Here is a 19,675-nt window from a genome sequence, read left to right as displayed (position 1 = left end):
CAGGATGCCAGTCCGTCACAGGGCACAGGCGTACATAACCATGCAATATTTGTGATTTAGAGACACTAGCTAGTCTAACTACATGTCTCTGGTAGCACTTGAGACACACAGACAACACACACATTCCAGACACACAGATCCCATCTCCCACCCCAAGGGATGTCAGCTAACAGTCTTACCTACTTCACCAGCATACTACCTTTAAACTATTAAAATTATCATTTTTAACAATGATATATTTCAGTTTTCAGTTATTCATTTTAAGGAAATAAATAAATCAATGCTGAAACAAATAAATTTAATAATAAATGAGTAAATAAATTAATAAATGCAATAAAAAATATATATATAATAGCTTTGAGAAATGTTAGGCTAATTGAGCCACACCTGAAGGTGATGGCACATCCTCACCAGGAAAGAACCAGCCAACTTGTCCAGTTCGGAGCCTGTCCCAGAGGCTACGGGTGCAAGGTAGGGAACAACCCAGGATGGGGCACCAACAGGTACAAGGCAGGGAACAACCCAGGATGGGGCACCAACAGGTACAAGGCAGGGAACAACCCAGGATGGGGCACCAACAGGTGCAAGGTAGGGAACAACCCAGGATGGGGCACCAACAGGTACAAGGCAGGGAACAACCCAGAATGGGGCACCAACAGGTACAAGGCAGGGAACAACCCAGGATGGGGCACCAACAGGTACAAGGCAGGGAACAACCCAGGATGGGGCACCAACAGGTGCAAGGTAGGGAACAACCCAGGATGGGGCACCAACAGGTACAAGGCAGGGAACAACCCAGAATGGGGCACCAACAGGTACAAGGCAGGGAACAACCCAGGATGGGGCACCAACAGGTGCAAGGCAGGGAACAACCCAGGATGGGGCACCAACAGGTGCAAGGCAGGGAACAACCCAGGATGGGGCACCAACAGGTACAAGGCAGGGAACAACCCAGGATGGGGCACCAACAGGTACAAGGCAGGGAACAACCCAAGATGGGGCACCAACAGGTACAAGGCAGGGAACAACCCAGGATGGGGCACCAACAGGTGCAAGGCAGGGAACAACCCAGGATGGGGCACCAACAGGTGCAAGGCAGGGAACAACCCAGCATGGGGCACCAACCCATCGCAGTGCACACTCTCACACCATGCACTCACACACTCACACACCATGCACTCACACATGCACACCTACGGGCAATTTGGCAACTCCAATTAACTTCAGCATGTTTTTTGGACTGAAAGTAATCCGGAGTAGAGAAAGAATCATGACATAATTATTATGAGCATTGTCAGGTTTTTTACATTATAAGTCAGAAAAGAGAAACTGTAGCCTTTGTAAATGAATCACAAGATCAAGAATAAGAGATATGATTTTTAATCTTTAACTAAAGAGCCAGCGGCCCCAGCTCACAGTGACCTGGACATATAGTGACACTCTGTCACCTGCAAATGCTTTGTGATTTCAGGATACTGAGCAGACAGTATTTAGAAATTAAATAACAACATCCAGGAAGCACATTTATGTTCACATATGTATATAGACATTTCCAATCTCAAATAAAGCATTTGAATAATCCTGGCAGAGAGCTGAGAGATGTTGAAGATATCAGGGCTCAGTTTCAGTCAATAAAACATAAAAAAAAGTCGTTAAAACACAATTTTAATGTTCTGTCTGTGTATTCCTGTATTTAAGGACAGAAGGGTACTGGGGTACCAGTGCACTCCAGTTGTGGTTTGTGCAGAAGGGTTAATACCTGCAGGCCTGTTCCACAGAGGTCGTGGTCACAGGGTCGCCCTGACCTGGAGTGGACCCAGGCCCTGCCTTCCGACGCGACAGGGAGCCGCTCAGGCGGACTCATCCTCAGAGAGGCACACGGATCCGCAGGACCCAACATGGCACGACGCTCCCTTCTGCTGCTGAGCTACGCCTTGGCAGCACAGGCACTCATCAGGTAAGAGACCAAACAACCTCTCTGCCTTCCAGGATTGTTGTGAGGTTTTTGTCATGCTGTTCAGTTGCTTTTTGGCTCTTACAAAATACTTAATCGATCCAAATGTTTGCCGAATGACCTCTTGTTATGAATTGACAATTCATTTTTTGAGATGTATGATCAAGTCCGCAAAACTGCGGCTGATAAAGATTTTAGTGTCACCATTCAGGTAACCGGGTCATGCCAAATAACCTGAATACCACTGCAACCAAAGCTTATACCAGTAGGAGGCGCTGATATCCCACTCCCCTTTTCCCCAGAGTTCCTCTGCACCGCATCTCCACGATAAGAGCTGAGCTGCGGTCTGCCCATCGCCTGGAGGCCTTCATGCAGGACCATCAGCCTGATATCTTCTACAGGAGGTTCTCCCAGTGCTTCCCCCCCACAAGCCTGCGCACGCTGAGGCTGGGCTGGACCAGCGAGAAGCTCTACAACTACATGGACGTGAGTAGGGAGCTCCTCTGCGAGCCGGGTGCCCACTTACCTCCTCTTCCACCCTGCTCCCCACCTACCTTTCTCTCTACCTTCTTTCCCTTCCACCCTCCTTCCCCCGCTGCCTTCCTTGCTCCACGCCACCTTCTTACTTCCTGCCCTCCTTTCTGCCTTCCTGACCTACTCCCTGCCAGCCCTCCCCCCCACTCCCTGCCCCCTTTGCTCCCTACCCTCTTGACTTCTTGCCCACCCTGCTCCCCACTCCACCCCATTTGCTCCCCACTTGCCCTCCCACTCTACTCCCCACACTCCTTGCTCATGCCCCCTTTGCTCCCCGCCCTCCATACTCCCTGCCTGACCTGCTCCCCGCCCCCTTTGCTCCCCGCCTTCCCTGCTCCCTGCCTGACCTGCTCCCCGCCCCCTTTGCTCCCCGCCTTCCCTGCTCCCTGCCTGACCTGCTCCCCGCCCCCTTTGCTCTCCGCCTTCCCTGCTCCCTGCCTGACCTGCTCCCCGCCCCCTTTGCTCCCCGCCTTCCCTGCTCCCTGCCTGACCTGCTCCCCGCCCCCTTTGCTCCCCGCCTTCCCTGCTCCCTGCCTGACCTGCTCCCCATCCCCTTTGCTCCCCGCCTTCCCTGCTCCCTGCCTGACCTGCTCCCCACCCCCTTTGCTCCCCGCCTTCCCTGCTCCCTGCCTGACCTGCTCCCCGCCCCCTTTGCTCCCCGCCTTCCCTGCTCCCTGCCTGACCTGCTCCCCGCCCCCTTTGCTCCCCGCCTTCCCTGCTCCCTGCCTGACCTGCTCCCCGCCCCCTTTGCTCCCCGCCTTCCCTGCTCCCTACCTGACCTGCTCCCTGCCCCCTTTGTTCCCTGCCCTACTTGTTTCCTGCCCTCCTTCTTGCCATATATGTGCCATCATGTGTAACTACAGCCTTGGCCAGAAGGACCAGCTACACCCGATATTTACTCAGTAACAAAAATAGCATCAAGTAGTTTTGCTGTGTTAAGAGCATGACAGACCAGTGTGGTTTAGTTAATACTTTTGGTCAAGCCTTTATAATACATATCCATTTAAACTTATTTAGTTAGTTGTTTTCTTTGTCACATACACAAACATACACAGTATATGTATGTAGTGAAATTCCTTTTTCCCTTTCACCCTCAATAATGTTCAAAAAGAAATATGTAACAGAAAAAGTTTACTATATAAAAAAATATTTTTAAATGAGAATAAAATAATAAGGTAAAACAATACAATAATAAAATATATTAAATAATATCAGTAAGTGTACTTACATTAGGCAGGGTACATGAGAAAAGGTAATTGAAAAACATACCAGCACACGCTTGTACAATGAGCGGGGCCTAACCAAGGGGCTCTCTGCTCTCTCATGGATCCTGCAGGCCCAGTACTATGGCGAGATCAGCCTGGGGACTCCCGGACAGAACTTCACGGTGATTTTCGACACCGGCTCGGCCGACCTATGGGTGCCGTCGTCTTACTGTGTCAGTGAGGCATGTGGTATGTAAGCAAAGCATCTATTGGCTGTTAACCGGCAGTCCAATGCTGTTTGTCCCTTAGCGTCTATGTAATGCTCACGCTGGTCTGTATTATGTCAGCCATTAAAATACACTTCATGGTTTTATATACCTGGAACTCCATCCCCAGAATGCAATTGTCTTTGAACAGGGGCAAAAATGCACATTTTTGGAAGAGAAATTTAGCAGGACACTCTTAATTCTAGGATCTGAATTAACTAAATAGCAGAGCTGATTATTTAATCTAACCATAAGTATTTTATTTAACCAAAAGCTTACAAAGCGTGAATAATGCAAGCCAGTACGTTCGTGAAATAATACCACGTGAACTCTGTCTCGCTGCGCAGGCAAGCACAACAAGTTCAAGGCCTTTGAGTCAAGCAGCTACGTTCACGACGGCCGGGTCTTCACCATCCAGTATGGATCTGGTCACCTAATGGGTGTGATGGCCAGGGAACTGCTCAGGGTACTGTGAGCTCTCACTTACATAAATTATTAATGTTTTCTTAAAGCAGGGTCAATTTCTTGAGCAATTGGGGGGTTATGGGCCTTGTATGGGGACCCAATTGTGAAATCATTTTGCTAACCCTGGGATTTGGTGCAAATAACTAGTGAGGGCCAAATGAAGCTTTATAAACCACTTGCTGTATTTTCCACCAAATGGTGCTCTCTGTTCAAATAAGTCCTTAAAGCATGCCCAAGGGCACCACCTAGTGGGGCTAAAAAATACAGCAAATGGTTCATGAAGCTTCATTTGGCCGTCACTACAGATAACCAGATGTTTATGAAGAAAGTCTCAAACTTTTCCTCCGTGTTGAGGTGGGTGAAATGTCCGTGGACAATCAGCAGTTTGGGGAGTCGGTGTACGAGCCTGGTATGACCTTCCTCATGGGCAAGTTTGATGGAATCCTCGGCCTGGCCTACCCATCCCTGGCACAGGAGGTGGGGACACCTGTGTTTGACAACCTCATGGTTCAGAAGAAAGTGACACAGCCCATCTTCTCCGTCTACCTCAGCAGGTCGGTGGGACCGCTTGTGCACAGTGTAGCTGGCTGTATGTTATGGCACCACCATGTGGCCAACGCAGTCGTGTCATTTATGGAAGCAACTGCAAGGTCGTGCTGTATCTCCGCTTTTACTCCAGGAAGAAGAGCTCTTCAGATCCAGAAGGGGAGCTGTTACTGGGAGGGGTAGATGAAGCTCTTTATGTTGGACCCATTCACTGGGTTCCTGTCACTCAGAGGAACTACTGGCAGATCAAAATTGATAAGTATGCAACAGCACCTGCTTCCTAGCTGGATTTGTTATTGCAGAACTAATTTTAAAATATGGATATGGTTTGTTTAATAAGCAGTGGCAGCCAGCTTTGGGTGTCATGCTTTATCAGTGTTAATATGGAGTTAATGTCTCCCTCTAGTGGTAAGATATAAAAATGAGTTTAAAGTAACATACTCATTGTGGGTGCAAGGGCTGTAATCTCTGCTTTTTATAGAGGTGTCTTAATTAAAAGCAACTTCAGGACTCCACTACTTATCTCCCTAGACAAATAAGCATTTCAGTGATGTAGTCGTTCATAATCTGGCTAGGAAATAAGTATGCAGAGTATAAGTAGATCAAACACAGGAATACACACGGCTCCCCTACAAAGATTTTCTTTCAACATTACAGTACAGTAGACTCTTCTGTCTCAAGAGGAGCCTTATAATGTATTCTTAGTTTTACTAGAACTGCTTCAGTAAATACTGCTGTGTACATGACATTTAATGTATAACTGAGTTTCAGTATCTGCTTACATATATCTATCCATCCGTCCATCCGTATTCAGACACCGCCTCTTAGATGCTAAGCACGTGGTGGCCAAAAACCACTATTGCAGTTCATTATGGGTTCTGTGTAAAACCTGAGAGACACTGTGTCTCTGTGGGCTGCAGTGTGAAGGTGCAGGGTGTGCAGACCCTGTGCACCAACAGCTGCCAGGCCATTGTGGACACGGGGACATCCCTCATTGGCGGGCCCACCATTGACATCATGTTCCTGCACCAGCTTATCGGGGCCACGCCCACCTCCATCGGCGAGGTGAGTGGGCGTGTGAGGTGCGGGAAATGCTGCTCTAAAGTCTAGCTCTCCAAGGACACATCTGCAAATACATGCTGTTTAGCATCTCCCCTCTCCTCACTGTATTGCCAAAGCCGATCGCTGTCTGTGTCAAACTGATTTAAGCAGGTCTATCAGAACATGTCCACCTGATGGTGTTGTTTGTAGGTAGGTAGGTAGGTAGGTAGGTAGGTAGGTAGGTAGACAGACAGACAGACAAACAGATAGATAGATAGATAGATAGATAGATAGATAGATAGATAGATAGATAGATAGATAGATAGATAGATAGATAGATAGATAGATACTTACTTACTTACTTACTTATTTACTTACTTACTTACTTACTTTATGGATCCTAAAGGAAATATAGGCATCCAGTAACTCAAATACACACGATAGCAGATACTATTAATACTATATAACACTCAGGACTGAAGAGACAGAGAATGTGTCTATGGATGCTGTGGAAATGATCAATAGCTTGACAAGTTGTATTGGCCAAAGTGAATATCAGTGCAAGAATAATAGTTGCTACTCTACTTAATATATACAATTAAATGTGAATTAAAGAAATAAAAAAATATAACAAATATATAAAAAATGTATTTATATAATATGTATTTTAATAATACATATTTGTATAATATGCATGACCATACTACAGAACTGCAGTTCTCCTGCTTGCCTTTCAGTTCCTGGTGGACTGTGCCAGACTTTCCAGCCTCCCTCTGATCACCTTTACCCTGAATGGTGTGGACTATCCCATGCCTCCAGAATCTTACATTAGAAAGGTACATATACAATCGCAGCTACCCGACTCCGTTCAGCACAAACTCACAAATCTCTTCCAGGGCTTCTCATCTGAAGAGAAGTGGAGTAAGTGAAAAATGAAAATGAATGTTTCGTTTTAGTTATAAACGTGATTAAAACTGACATAAATTAAATTGACGTATGCAGAATTAAAGGGTGTTCAGATGTTTCTCTGTCAATTTTCTGCCGCCGCTTACCCAGTACAGGGTCGTGGTGAGCCTGGATCCTATCCCAGGAAGCACAGGGCACATGGCAGGGACACCCTGGATGGGAGGCTAGGCCTTCCTAGGGCACAAACTCAAGTGCTATTTTGAGCCACCGAGTCATGTTTTTTGGACAGTGGGAGGACACCAGTGCAGGGGAGAAGCTGCAAACTCCACACACACAAATGGGGGCAGGAATCAAATCCCAACCCATAGAGGTGTGAGGCTACAGTGTTACACACTAAGCCGCCATATTGAACAAAATGTACATATATGTACATATTTCCTTTGTCAAATCATGTACTTTGGGGGGGTGTTTGTGACGCATTTTAGTAATTAAAGGGTAGGTAATAGGTACCTGTCTGCCTGATTCTCATGAGTCTTCCTGTGACTGGGGTCTGTTGGCACTGAGTGGACATGTCAGCGTTTGATGTCTTTGGATGTGTGAGTAGGCGTGTCTGTGATGATGATGGGTGCTTCTGTAATGGGATTGTGGCAAGGATGTTCCTCTGGCTCTCAGGAGATGCTGAGCAGCATGGAGGTCTGCTTCAGTGGGTTCCAGGCGGTGGACATCTCCACCTCCCAGGGCCCCCTCTGGATCTTCGGGGACGTCTTCATCTCGGAGTTCTACAGCATCTTTGATCGTGGCCAGGACCGGGTCGGCTTTGCTCGGGCCCGTCAGGAGGGGGAGTGGGGGCCGTAGGCTAGAGTTAGCTTCCTGGCATGCACTACAAGTCTAGTAAAAAGCATGGGGAGAAAGAACAAGGAAAAGCCCCCTTCTGCTAGACAGGTAATTAAACAGATTTGGGGTGATCAGACAATACAACTGAGCTCTCATTTCTACACGAATGATGTCAAGATATATAAGCAATGCTGTCAAGAACATTGCAGATATCCGCTAAAGAAATGTATCGTTCTGTAATTGATTATACAGGTAACCTTAAAACTGAACGAGATGTTAATACATTTTCTGTAATTAAATTTTAATGCTAGCTTGTGATTATCATGCTGCAGGTGTCATTAAATTTCTGTAACATTTCCACGCGTGTTATGTTACTTCAGTAGAGCCTCGATTATCATGTTTCTAACAGGGACATGGAACCTCCGCCTGTCAGTGCTGTGGGGTCCGATTTGCTTTCATTCGCCTGTAGAACACAATGTGAAGTGACTATTTCTGGACAGAGGCACAACCAACACAAGAGTCACACTTGTACCCTTTAGTATCATACTGCAAACCAGAAAACAGCTACTTCATGGTATGATGCGTGATTGTGATTCACAACTACACATATGATGGCACCCACTACTGTCCATTTTCAACTAGTTAATATGCAGGAATCCATTTTCCAAACCGCTATTCCTACTGGGTCGCAGGGGGTCCGGAGCCTATCACGGAAGCAATGGGCACGAGGCAGGGAACAACCCAAGATGGGGGGCCAGCCCATCGCAGGGCACACTCACACACCAGTCACTCACACATGCACTCCTACGGGCAATTTAGTAGGAGCCATTTAGCCTCAACATGTTTTTGGACTGTGGGGGGAAACCGGAGTACCCGGAGGAAACCCCACGACGACATGGGGAGAACATGCAAACTCCACACACATGTAACCCAGGCGGAGACTCGAACCTGGGTCCCAGAGGTGTGAGGCAACAGTGCTAACCACTGCACCACCATACCGCCCCCACCGGAGTACCCAGAGGAAACCCTACGACGACTTGGGGAGAACATGCAAACTCCACGCACGTGTGACCCAGGCGGAGACTCGAACCCGGGTTCCAGAGGTATGAGGCAACAGTGCTAACCACTGCACCACCAGGCCGCCCCATGCAGTGCTAACCACTGCACCACCATGCCGCCCCATGCAGTGTTAACCACTGCACCACCATGCCGCCCCCCCACAGGAACTATATGGCCAAAAATACAGATACAGAAAAAAATTATAACAGAATCCTGGTGGAGCACAAAGTTTTTAATTTGGTGACAAAATGCAGAAAAACATCACAATTTGTAACGAAAATATAAAAATAATATAACGGAGCACTGGATAAACCTACTTTTTCCAAGGCTATTCCGTGTGTGTGTGTATGTTAGGCCCCTGAAGTGTCCTCTTTGGTTTGCTGCTTGATCGCTTCCAGGTTCTCCTCACTGCTGGACGCCAGGCTGCTGCTCTCTAAGCTTGGCTGTGTGCGCCGAGGTTCTTCGCTTTCCCCATCCTTGCTCTCACAGTGGTAGGACGTACTCAGGCCTCTCTTCCTCACTAGACCCTTGGGGCTCGGCAGGTTGCACGAAGAGTCGTCGGAGTCTTGGGTCCATCGGTCGACAGGAATGCTCCAGCGGAACTTCTTGGGCCCCACCTCTGTGAGATTGTAATCCATGAGGGGATCTTCTGCCAGAGCCTCTTCACTAGCATTCTCCTCCAAAGGGCTCTGGCATGTCAAGATCTGGTTTGGTTCTAGTGTGGTTTCGATGTCGACGTGAGAGGGCATATCCAAGCTGCTCTGGGAATTTGCTAACGATCGATTAGGGGGAGTAGGATCAGGGGGGGTGATCACCACTGTGGGCACGTTGATGCGGATAGGAGAGTCAGGAGATGAAAGGCTGCTAGTCACTTCCTGTAATGGCTCCAGCATCTCGGTCGGTGACTGGTTGTGGACCAGGTGAGAATTTGGAAAGTTGTGCCTTAGGTGGCCAGCTTCCTCATGTCCCAGGTGGCCCCGGACCTCTGGATTGAAAGGGAAGAAGACGCTGGACATGTCGCTGCTATGGCGCTTATACGCAGGTCTCGGGTGGCCCAAGTCGTTTGGTTCCTGGGAGCTCAGCAGCCGTCTCACCCGGCCAAGAACTGACTCCTGGCGCCGGTTCCTCTGGTCCCGATTGTCCATATCCTCATGCTGCAGAAGCTCCGACAGCCTGCGGTAGTGAGGGGACAGCCAATGACATTCAGTCCCGCTAACGGAGATACAGACAACGCAATGCTTGGGGAGACTCAGAGTGTCCACCTGCAGCTTACACCTTACTTGGGGACTCAGAGCACAGGTTGACCATCTGAACTCTGGATGTTTGGTCTGCAGCCAAGTTCTTTGTTATTTTAAACAGTTACCGTGATCCTTGGTGCTTAAAATGACCTCATAAAACGAGTCTTTGTCATATATACAGAGTTAAACTCTGGGTCTCTGAACCAATCTATTATCCTGCGTCATAAGTCACATGACTTTCAAAAGTGGCACAGCCTAAAATAGGAAATTTAGTACAGAAATGGCTTGAACATTGAGTCAAAGTCTGGATCAGGTGGGCTGTGACTTATACCATATGTGTGTGTTTGATCCTTTGTCCTTACCCAATGGTGGACCCAAGGAACGAGGGGATGCAGTAGTCAGCTGCAGCCAGAGTATACGGGGGTCGCACATTTGAGTCGTTCCAGTAGATGTCCTTGGTCATGCGGGGAATGTTCATGTGCATCTCGTCTACGGCCATCATGGATACCTGTCAGAGATGGAAAGCTGAAGCTGGAGTAGGTTCCCCGAAGAGGCTCGCTCTGGCAGGAGTGTTAGGATGCTGAAAGGGAATGCAGATGTGCTGACAGCCACTTGTTAACATCTGTTACTGACCTGCAAGTTTCTGTCGATGCACCAGTTGATTTCAAAGTCATCATCATCATCCCCAAAGGGGTTAATCAGCTGCTCTGCCACCTGGAGGAGCCCAGAAGCACGATCTGTTAGGTTAAGGTTCTGGAGTGAAATCCCATGCCAGTACCTGCAGTTTGTCCTTAGGAAAATATGCTTGACCAGAGCTGGTATCCTGCTGCATCCTACTTAGCAATCAAAACGGTCAGACGTTCACAGTCGACTGAAAATACTTAATGTAAACCTAGGAAACTCTTGACGCACTACCTATGTTTTGCAAGTATTCAGAAGATGCTGGAAAGCTGGGGATCCTTTGATCATACAGTCTTGAGACCTGTCATCTCTAAGAGAAACAGTTTACTGTAACGTTGCTGTTTGTATGGCTTTTGCTGTACTCTATATTGGCAGGATTTAAGCCCGTCGGTTTGTATTGTTCAGTAATTGTTGAAGATAACAGGATGTCATAGGTAGCTGGCATAGGCGCAGGGCAGCTAGTTTCCTGAATTTTACATGCATGTGGTTTGCTGAGTCTGTTGTGTCCTTTCGGCTCTGAGTATTAGCATGAGTTGTGTTTGTGTGCCAGGTTCGTTGTGCACGTAGCCGGTTATTTTGTCTACTGCTCTGACTGATTCGCATTTTCAGAATCTCTTTGTCTGTCTTGTTTTTGTGCCTGCAGTGTGTCGGCTCAGACTGCTTGCGTGTCCAGTTGTTAGCATCTCTGGTAGTTATATCCGCACGCTGTCATTATGTGTAGGCTCTGGCTGTTGTGTTAAGTCCCTTAAGTACGTTTAGGCAGCAAGACGGCGCTAGGCGGGATATGGAAGATCAGTGTGATTAGGGTCCTGCGTTTGGCAGGCAGGGACATACTTCCTGCCAAAAAACTAGTACGGTCCAGCTGAGGACATGTGGGAGAAGTCAGGCCAGGAAGTGACGTCATAGATGGGCCGTGTTCAAAGAATCACACAATGGTGACAAGTGATTTGTTTTACTTGGTCACAGTGGAAAATGCATGTAGAACGAAACTACTGCAGATTTTTCAAAGCAGAGCTCACTTGAGCTTTGTTTTCCAAGATCTACTCCACACTTACTGATAACATGATGCACTGTTCACATGACACGATGGACGAGTGATAGTAAAGGACTGACAGAATTTATGGGAGCTGGAGGATGGAGGAGGGGGACAGGGGGTGGGTCTCAGACCTTTAGCCAGCCGGAGTAGAAGAAGAACTGCAGCAGGGTGAAGATGGGCACGTAGAGGTCCAGGTCATGGCCTGGATAGCCACGTCCAGGGTCCAGAAACTGCCGTCCAATGATGCAGGCGAAAAAGAAGGTGTAGACGGCCAGGGTAACCACCTGGACAGAGGGAGTGGGTGGGTTTTCAGGGAGAGTAAGGTGAAGTGAACGATTAACAGGTTAGAAAGCATCAGATGTTGGCCGATATAAACAAAAAACAAGATACCATCACATGAAACAGTAGAATGGAAGGAGTTCATACCCAAATACTGATTTCAATAAGTAATCAAGCCCTTACATTCAGTGCCCCCTGCAGGTTTCAGCAGATTATGGTTTTCCATTAACAACGTAAAAGCGACACACATCTAAGGTTTGGAGTTCAAACTCAATGGGAGGCAACAGAGTGACAGTTTTTCCCGTTTTTTTTCTGGGAAAACCAACAGAAATGGGTTAAAATGTGAAAATGTAAAATGGAGAGTCATGCTAGTATATGTGTACTACTTTAGTGACAATAGCTACGGTAGAAATGGGTAAACAAAAACGGTAGATGACTCCACAGATGTACATGTCTTCGCTCAAGCAGCCAATCAGAATACGGGGCCTGAGGATCCTGCTACATGATTGGCCCCATTAGGTTGATTTCCCGAACACCCTGAGGTCGTTTGCCTCCTAAAATGTTGAACAACTGGATGCCCACATTAGGCATGTCCTACAGCACAGCCACAACCTCCGAGACGAGACACTTTAACATCCTGAGACCCAGGAACAGCATGCTAAAAATAACCACAGGATTTATATTTTGAGGTAATATGAGAGAGGCAGTAGTACGGCTGCAGCTGAATAACAGCATACAGGGCTGCTGGCCATCATTCTTTTTCCCAGCGATCGACGGGACATCAGCTGAGTCACAGCATCTAGCTCTGTCCCTTTCCTATGTCCCATGATTAGTGGCCGGGAGCAATTACACTTCGCTGTTTCATTTGGGCAATGGGTGCGATACAAATAGTGATATGTATTTGGAATTTGGAAATCTGTGTATTACTGTTCACTATTTCTGATTTAGTGTCTGCTTTTATGTCTTGTTTTGAGCATTTTATTATGTTGTTTTGTTAAATTTCTTGCATAACAAGATATAGTTTACAAGAACTGTAAGAATCTCCTCCATGCAAGGTGCCTTCTTCTCAGGTGATATTCAAGTTGACTGTGATACGGTTTCTCAGCATCATTAGGGGAGTTACTCTAGCCCACTGGCATTAGTAACAAGCTAATGAGTAAAACTGATTAATCTGAACCAGAAAATAGGACTAAATCCATGGTCTGGCTTCCATTTATGATTATGATTCATGTTACAACGGGGATTCATTTTTTCTGATTGAACAGCATCCACATGGTCACCATGATTATCTATTGTATTTGCAGGCCAAAAAAACTGGAGATAAAAAACAATCCCTACCTGTGTGTAGACCAGAGGGATTCCCACCCAGTCGTAGCCAAACAGAGTGGAGCACCAGGTCCTAAACTTGTTCATCTCCTGCAACCCAAAAATAATGACTTAAGAAGGTCCAGTGGTTAAACAAGTCTGCTCTGCAGCCTCCTTGACCCTTCACTGTCTGTCTACTACATCACTTCTCATTGAGGATTGGAGGATGGGACACAGCTGGAATGTGTACAGTCATGAGTTTAGCTTGGAGTTCAGGGGAAAAGAGGATCTCATTTCAATGAGTTGGCTTTTCCACTGGATTTATGACGTTTGATTCTGAAGTTGGACTTGGCTATGACCCTTGCCTAGTGGGACATATCTTGGCAGTCCTCCTAGGACTCGCAGATTACGCTGTGGAGCCCTATGACATTTCTTGTGCATTACGTCCTTCCACCTAACTGACAACTGTCTCCCACGTGGACCATGGACCATTGGGCTCTTGAGGAATTCCACCACTCACAGTAAGGATGGTTTGCAAGTCCACGCTGTCCTGGATACGGCCTTCCTTCCGTGCCTTGGAGGCCAGGTTGGTGAACCACACCACTGGCACCCAATATTTGAGATGGGGGGACTTGAGGTTCTCAAAGATCTTCCTCTCCTCGGGCGTCATGAAGCCTAAACAGCACAAAGAATCAGTCGAGCCAGAAACTCACACAGCTGTTTCCATGGCAAACCTGAACACTGGAGGCTACAAAATATCAAAGACATGGTGTGTGTTGTAACAGATCCCAACTCTGTGCTGCTTCAAGACCGCCCAGGATAACAGGTGATGCGATGAACTGTTTGTTCCAAACTATTTTCAAGAAACCGTAGGAGGGACCATCAGTGTCAGCAGCCCTTATTTATAGATGCAATTTATAATTACCCATGATCACAGAGATGTTGGCACCAAATTAATGCAACTGATTTGGGGTTTGCTAAGCAGTGCTGGCTAAATAACGTTTATAGCCTGGTTGACTGCAGCTGAGTACTGAATCTTGAATAAACAGTAAATGCTATGCAACTTAAAGGGTATTAGCGAACATGTTGGGGGCAAATTAGCCTTCAAACTCAGCCACTAGCCATTTAGTCAAAAATATTCACAGCTCTTGCTTGTGTTTGACCTCTGAGTTAATGAACTTAATCATTTTCCCACCACCTCATCGCTTTGGCCATGATCCCTGTCCTTCTCCAAGGTAACTGCGGTTTGGCTGCCGAAGCCATACCTGCCTCCACCACGTGGTCCATGGTGGGGAAGCGCTTGCAGGCAGCCGTGCTGACAGAGCGGAAGATGAGCAGGGAGGTGAGGTTCACGTAGCGCACCAGCGTGCGTCGGAGCAGGCGGCCCTGCTCGTCCCGGCCCTGTACGCAGCTAGAGATGAGGAACATCAGCCGGTCTGGCCATGGCAGGTTCACAAACTGGTTCCACCAGCGGTTCACCACCAACGTTACATAGAAACCTGCCGGGATGCCCGAGAGACAAGTGTCTGACAGAGCTGGCTGACAGAAACAGCAATACCAGGCAAGCTGGGGCACAAGGACTTGCTCATGATTCAGAGCAAAGTTCATTTCCTGGAAATCTATAACTGACAGAGAAGTTGCTGATACATTGACTTGGTCAACTGCATGAGGAGTATGATTACAGCTAAAGATGAAACACATATGCAACCCTGTGTGTACGACAGTGACCTTCAGACCAAGGGGTTCCATGCTAGACATTTTAAGAGATTGCCAGAGGAATTTCCCATGCAATGGGACGAGAAGACAGAGAAAATGATTCCACGCCATGCTTCAGTATTTCGCAAAGATGCATCACAGGCAAGCAGGTAACCTCCTTTTATGCATATTTTCTGACCCTGATATTGTCAAAACACAAAACAAAATATAATCCTTGAGGTGCCTTCATTACATTGGTGGAAATGCAAATTGTTCTGATGGTGCACTACTCATTTGTAGGTCTCGGTTGACAATATACTAGTTCATTAGAGATTTTAGCACAATTCAGCTGAACATCATTGATTTAACTTTTCCAAGAGACCCTTATCGTTCATTTTCTTGTTCAATATTGGGAAGTGAAAGGTACTGTCTGTGTCCCTTCAGCAGATGGAAGCTGCAAAATTCAGCGAAACTTCAGAAGTGGTCAGTGTCTATCTCTTCTTTAGCAATTTTCTCTCCCGTTCTGCCATGGCTATCATCCGTTTGTTTGATTTATCCAGTCCGTTAATACCACCCCCCCCCCACCACTATGAGGAAATAGACTTATCCAACATGCACGACAAGAAGCAGAACGGAGTAACAGATATTTACAACTGGCACTTACTGTTATGCACACAGGATTAGTTATTTTTCACAGTGATTCAGTGCAGTATTTCCCAATCCAGTTCTCGGGATCTCACAGCTGGTCCATATTTTTGCTCCTTTTGGACTCCCTGGGAGGAAGCAAAAATGTGGACTGTCTGTGGGTCCCCAGGGACCGGACTGGTAAACACTGATTTAGTGTGTGGCAAAGTTACGTAGTCAGGAGTCTTTATATTTAGCTGTAAGTCTGTCAGATGTGCCCTGACCAATATACGTGTATGTTTAGGCACAGAGTTTACAGCACCACTAACGGGTCTGTGTATAACTAGGGCTGAATTAAAGGTGGAAGGAACTGCCTGAGATGTTTCCGAATTGGATCAAAGGGGAAGCATTTAGCTGATGAAGACCATCGTACCAAACAAGCCTTAACCTTGCCCCCCCCCCCCCGACAAACATCATCTTGCCAGAGACAGCCATAGTTTTGTTCGGCAGGAGGGCCCAGTATGCATGGAGAGCTGGGGGGGGGGGGGGTAAAGGGGGGGACACACAGACAGAGCAAGAGGAAGGAAATCAACTGCTGTAAACATGCCAAGCTGAAGTAGCATCACCTGAATTTGACCTACGTGGAAGACTTTGCGGATGCTGGGGGGCCCATGCAGTCTGATCCCCCCCCCCCCATGCAGCCTGATCGCCTCCTAGACGGCCTACTCACCCAGCACAAACGTCACGGGGATCTGCTCGGCGTACCTGTCACAGTACAGCGACAGCTTTTCAAAGTAAAGCTTCTGCGTATCTGTAAGAAAGAGTCTGAGGTGGATAGAAAATATATTTGTGGAGAGTCTCGCAGGTTTTCCCACACGCTGCACTGCTACTGACAGCCACCGCTACAGCCCACACGCCGTCTCATTACAGAGCAGTGCACCGATATTTCATAGCCTCGTTTTTGCCCTGAAATATTTCAACTCATGATAGCCAGAAAAACAAGCATTCATTTTGCATCTGAATGTTTCGTCTGGAAAAGCCAAAATAATAAACATTGCGAATAATATTAGAATTAAGTCTACAGGACAGCATGAGAACATTTAACAGATGGTGTTTAAAAATTGTGATCTTGGTATGAATGTGTAAAAAGGGACCTGTTGGATGAAGACGTTTTCACTCAAATAAGAAAATATTGTGAACCTGCAACCATTTCTGCAGACTTGTTACATGTCTGCTCTTAGGCTACACAGCAGAATACAACACAATGATAGCTAAATATCTGAAATTACCTTCTACGACCTGAGACGCTGGGAAAGAGCCAATACGCGTCAGATCCATTTCGCTGACATAACTAAGGTCAGATACATACAGATTCAGGCTTACCAAGCGCTAACAACGGTGTCTCTTTAATACTTTTACCCCCGTTCTTCAAAACGTACGTTCACATTTCAAGCAACAAACGGGTATAATTGTACTAAATGATACAACGAATTTCATTCAAAATATTTGACCTCTTCAGCAAAATGTTTAACTATTGATATCTGGGATCTATATGCAATACAACCTGTTGTTATTAGTATAACAGAAAAAATTAAGGAACGAGGACTGTGGACGTCTTTATAATTTCGTAATGTATAATGAATACACGATATGTTTTTATGTTAGTGTTATTAAAATAATATTAAAATAATAGAACAAAACTGAAATGACAAAATTTAAAAATACGAAGTTACCTGTACACGATGCTTAGAATCGTGTATAAAATCGCAAAAACGATGAACTCCCGATAAAGAAGTTTGTAGATGCTGCCTCTCCAGCGCAGTAATAATCTATGAAAGCCGAAGAACGTGGCGTTGGCAACCTTACTGGAATAAGTCACCGTCATCTTCAAATACTGCAGAATGATATATTCAATGATACAGGAAATTATTACAATTAAAAGAAAAAAATTAGTAACATCTGCAGGCAACCGGAAACAACTGCGAACAAATGTCACCTTGGTGTGTTCAGTGTCCCTCTTAGTACCGCTCATTTATATAATCACACTGTCCCCTCGAACCGCACAGATTATTTCAACCGCTTATTATCGCCGCATGATCAAAACAGCGAATGTGAACAAAACTTTAAAATATAGACGGGATTCTTTTTCCTTAAACGTACCTTTTCTAATGTACATCACAACACGTACATCGATGGAAGGGTGATGGTCTCTTAGTGAATCAAGTGTGCGGCATCAGGAGTTACTGGCTTTCCGCATTTAGCTCCCTGTTTTTGCCAGTATTACTTGCATAAGAAGTAACGCGCCCGTGCTATGAAACAAACACACAATCATTTGCCGATTCAGCTCCTGCTAAATTTATCTCCGCAAGTGCATGTGCGCCGGTTTGCACACTACCGCACAGTATAAAGTCCTCCTGAAGAAACGTCGAGATCCAAATGAAGCGGCGCTCACCGAAACTGTTGAAAATTAGGGAAGAAAAAACAAGTTTTAAAGTTGTCTCACTCAGAAGAACTTTGCGTAAAATTAAAACTACATTTATAATCACATACGAATTGTGTGCAAACAACTGTCAACACTAGATAACAATGCCAAAAACGTAAAACCGAGGCTCGGCATTCTTTCCAAGAGAGGGCCGTGAAATCTTTTGGATGGAGAATTCTTGGCAAAAGTATAGAATCTGAAAGGACAGTGTGGTTTGTGCCTCTATCATTACTTAACCATATCTCTACTAAACATGGGGCAACTGACCGTAAACTATTTTTGCTTGACTGCAAAAAAGCAGAGATATAAAGTAGCGGTTTTCGGTGGCATGTACATGTGTCACGTGTCATGCATGTGTCATGCATGTGTTTATTTTTTTCGTGTGCTTCACAAGAAAAATCTTTACCTTTCCTCCCAAATGACCTGATGATCCATTTCTAAGGCAGCCATCTACTTTTCCGTTTTACCTTGTATGTCAGAATAAGCACAGAGTTTCTCCAGAGGGGTAATCAAATCCGATAACACACCTTAAAATAAACCAGTCTAAGTGCAGTCTCATGTGTTTCCATAATGTATTTTAAATATATATTTATATAAATATATATATTATAAAGTATAATCTATCTAGACTCAGCACAATTAATGACATGTCATTTGATGTATCATTTATTTATAAGTATTATTTTAATAACAGCTTCAGTTTTAGACTTTGCAGTAGCCCAATTAGTTATTTTTTGTGCATTTTTAAAAATAACAATAACATAACAATTTCAAAATGTATAACAAATATAAGAACAATATAATGGTAAAAACTGCCATTACAACTCATAGTCATATTGTTATTATTGTTGTTATTTTGTTATTGTCGTGGTAGTATATTGTCAGAACAAAGGGTACAGCTTTGACAGAACCTTGAGGGTACAGTTCAAGTGACAATTGTACCCTCAAAGGTAAAAAAAGGTTTTGTTTTTCTTGAAAGTGTACAGTACCAGAGAACTAAGTTATTGGCCTAACTGGGGACGGGTGATGTTTCAAAAACCTGGTATCACAATTTTGCTTCAAATATCAGGTCAGCCGCTTTTGCACCGCAAATAAACATCTGTGTATTATTATTATTTACCATATAATGGAAATTAAATGTATTTAATATATTTAAGACACCTATGACATTTTTAATATCTTAGCAGCTTGTTAGTAGATTACTCAGGAGTATATCTTACTCCGGAACCCTGGGCAGAGTGAGAGGTTAGAAGATAAGGATGCATGCATGGAGTTTACCTTATGAGGCATATTCCGGGACAACTCTGAGCCCTCAGATGATTAGTGTTTGTGAAAGCCACTCCTGTTTTGCCACAATAACATTCCACTGCCATTGTACTGTACAATTACGTATGTGACAAATAAAAATCTTGAACTATACACGTACAAAATGCTGTAGTATATACTGTATATTTGATTTTTAGAAAAAAGTAGGAATTTCAAATAACTAATTAGATAGTCTTCTAAAAGAAGTCTACTCTGGCCT

At 45.5% G+C, this 19,675-nt stretch overlaps 2 protein-coding genes across 5 annotated transcripts; one reads left to right on the top strand and one right to left on the bottom strand.

Moving 5' to 3' along the window:
* The first annotated feature begins 381 nt into the window (after positions 1-381).
* Positions 382-8,109, top strand: LOC125745338 (cathepsin E-like). Its single transcript, XM_049018097.1, has 10 exons — positions 382-471; positions 1,779-1,957; positions 2,257-2,440; positions 3,825-3,942; positions 4,307-4,425; positions 4,779-4,978; positions 5,104-5,229; positions 5,891-6,035; positions 6,749-6,847; positions 7,590-8,109. Exons 1-10 carry the CDS (start codon positions 397-399, stop codon positions 7,770-7,772), a joined length of 1,428 nt encoding a protein of 475 aa, XP_048874054.1. The 5' UTR covers positions 382-396; the 3' UTR covers positions 7,773-8,109.
* Positions 8,110-9,021: 912 nt separating this feature from the next.
* On the bottom strand, positions 9,022-18,284 carry LOC125749982 (bestrophin-3-like). 4 transcript variants are annotated; one of them, XM_049027210.1, is made up of 10 exons: positions 17,829-18,284; positions 17,402-17,562; positions 16,399-16,493; positions 14,615-14,848; positions 13,870-14,024; positions 13,383-13,460; positions 11,897-12,049; positions 10,682-10,762; positions 10,411-10,556; positions 9,022-9,983 (listed from the first exon to the last, which is right to left on the bottom strand). In XM_049027210.1, exons 2-10 carry the CDS (start codon positions 17,551-17,553, stop codon positions 9,161-9,163), a joined length of 1,917 nt encoding a protein of 638 aa, XP_048883167.1. In that variant the 5' UTR covers positions 17,554-17,562; positions 17,829-18,284; the 3' UTR covers positions 9,022-9,160. The 4 variants fall into 4 exon arrangements, with proteins under 4 accessions (XP_048883167.1, XP_048883177.1, XP_048883166.1 ...); XM_049027220.1 differs by lacking the exon at positions 17,829-18,284 and adding an exon at positions 15,709-16,201 and having other exon boundaries at positions 16,399-16,479; positions 17,402-17,540; XM_049027209.1 differs by lacking the exon at positions 17,829-18,284 and having other exon boundaries at positions 14,615-16,201; positions 16,399-16,479; positions 17,402-17,540.
* Positions 18,285-19,675: the final 1,391 nt, after the last annotated feature.

This window comes from Brienomyrus brachyistius, chromosome 1 (genome assembly GCF_023856365.1).
Source record: "Brienomyrus brachyistius isolate T26 chromosome 1, BBRACH_0.4, whole genome shotgun sequence".
Taxonomy (NCBI): domain Eukaryota; kingdom Metazoa; phylum Chordata; class Actinopteri; order Osteoglossiformes; family Mormyridae; genus Brienomyrus; species Brienomyrus brachyistius.
This window is presented reverse-complemented; position numbering and strand designations above follow the sequence as displayed.

Excerpts from the sequence above, each read along its gene's own strand:
- LOC125745338 (XM_049018097.1), top strand. The coding sequence starts at position 397 with ATGGCACATCCTCACCAGGAAAGAACCAGCCAACTTGTCCAGTTCGGA. Across the intron at positions 4,979-5,103 it reads TTCTCCGTCTACCTCAGCAG|GAAGAAGAGCTCTTCAGATC; the intron begins GTCGGTGGGACC and ends CTTTTACTCCAG. Across the intron at positions 6,848-7,589 it reads CAGAATCTTACATTAGAAAG|GAGATGCTGAGCAGCATGGA; the intron begins GTACATATACAA and ends TCTGGCTCTCAG.
- LOC125749982 (XM_049027209.1), bottom strand. The coding sequence starts at position 15,176 with ATGGCGTGGAATCATTTTCTCTGTCTTCTCGTCCCATTGCATGGGAAA. Across the intron at positions 10,763-11,896 it reads TCTACTCCGGCTGGCTAAAG|GTGGCAGAGCAGCTGATTAA; the intron begins GTCTGAGACCCA and ends GGGCTCCTCCAG. Across the intron at positions 10,557-10,681 it reads GCATCGACAGAAACTTGCAG|GTATCCATGATGGCCGTAGA; the intron begins GTCAGTAACAGA and ends CATCTCTGACAG.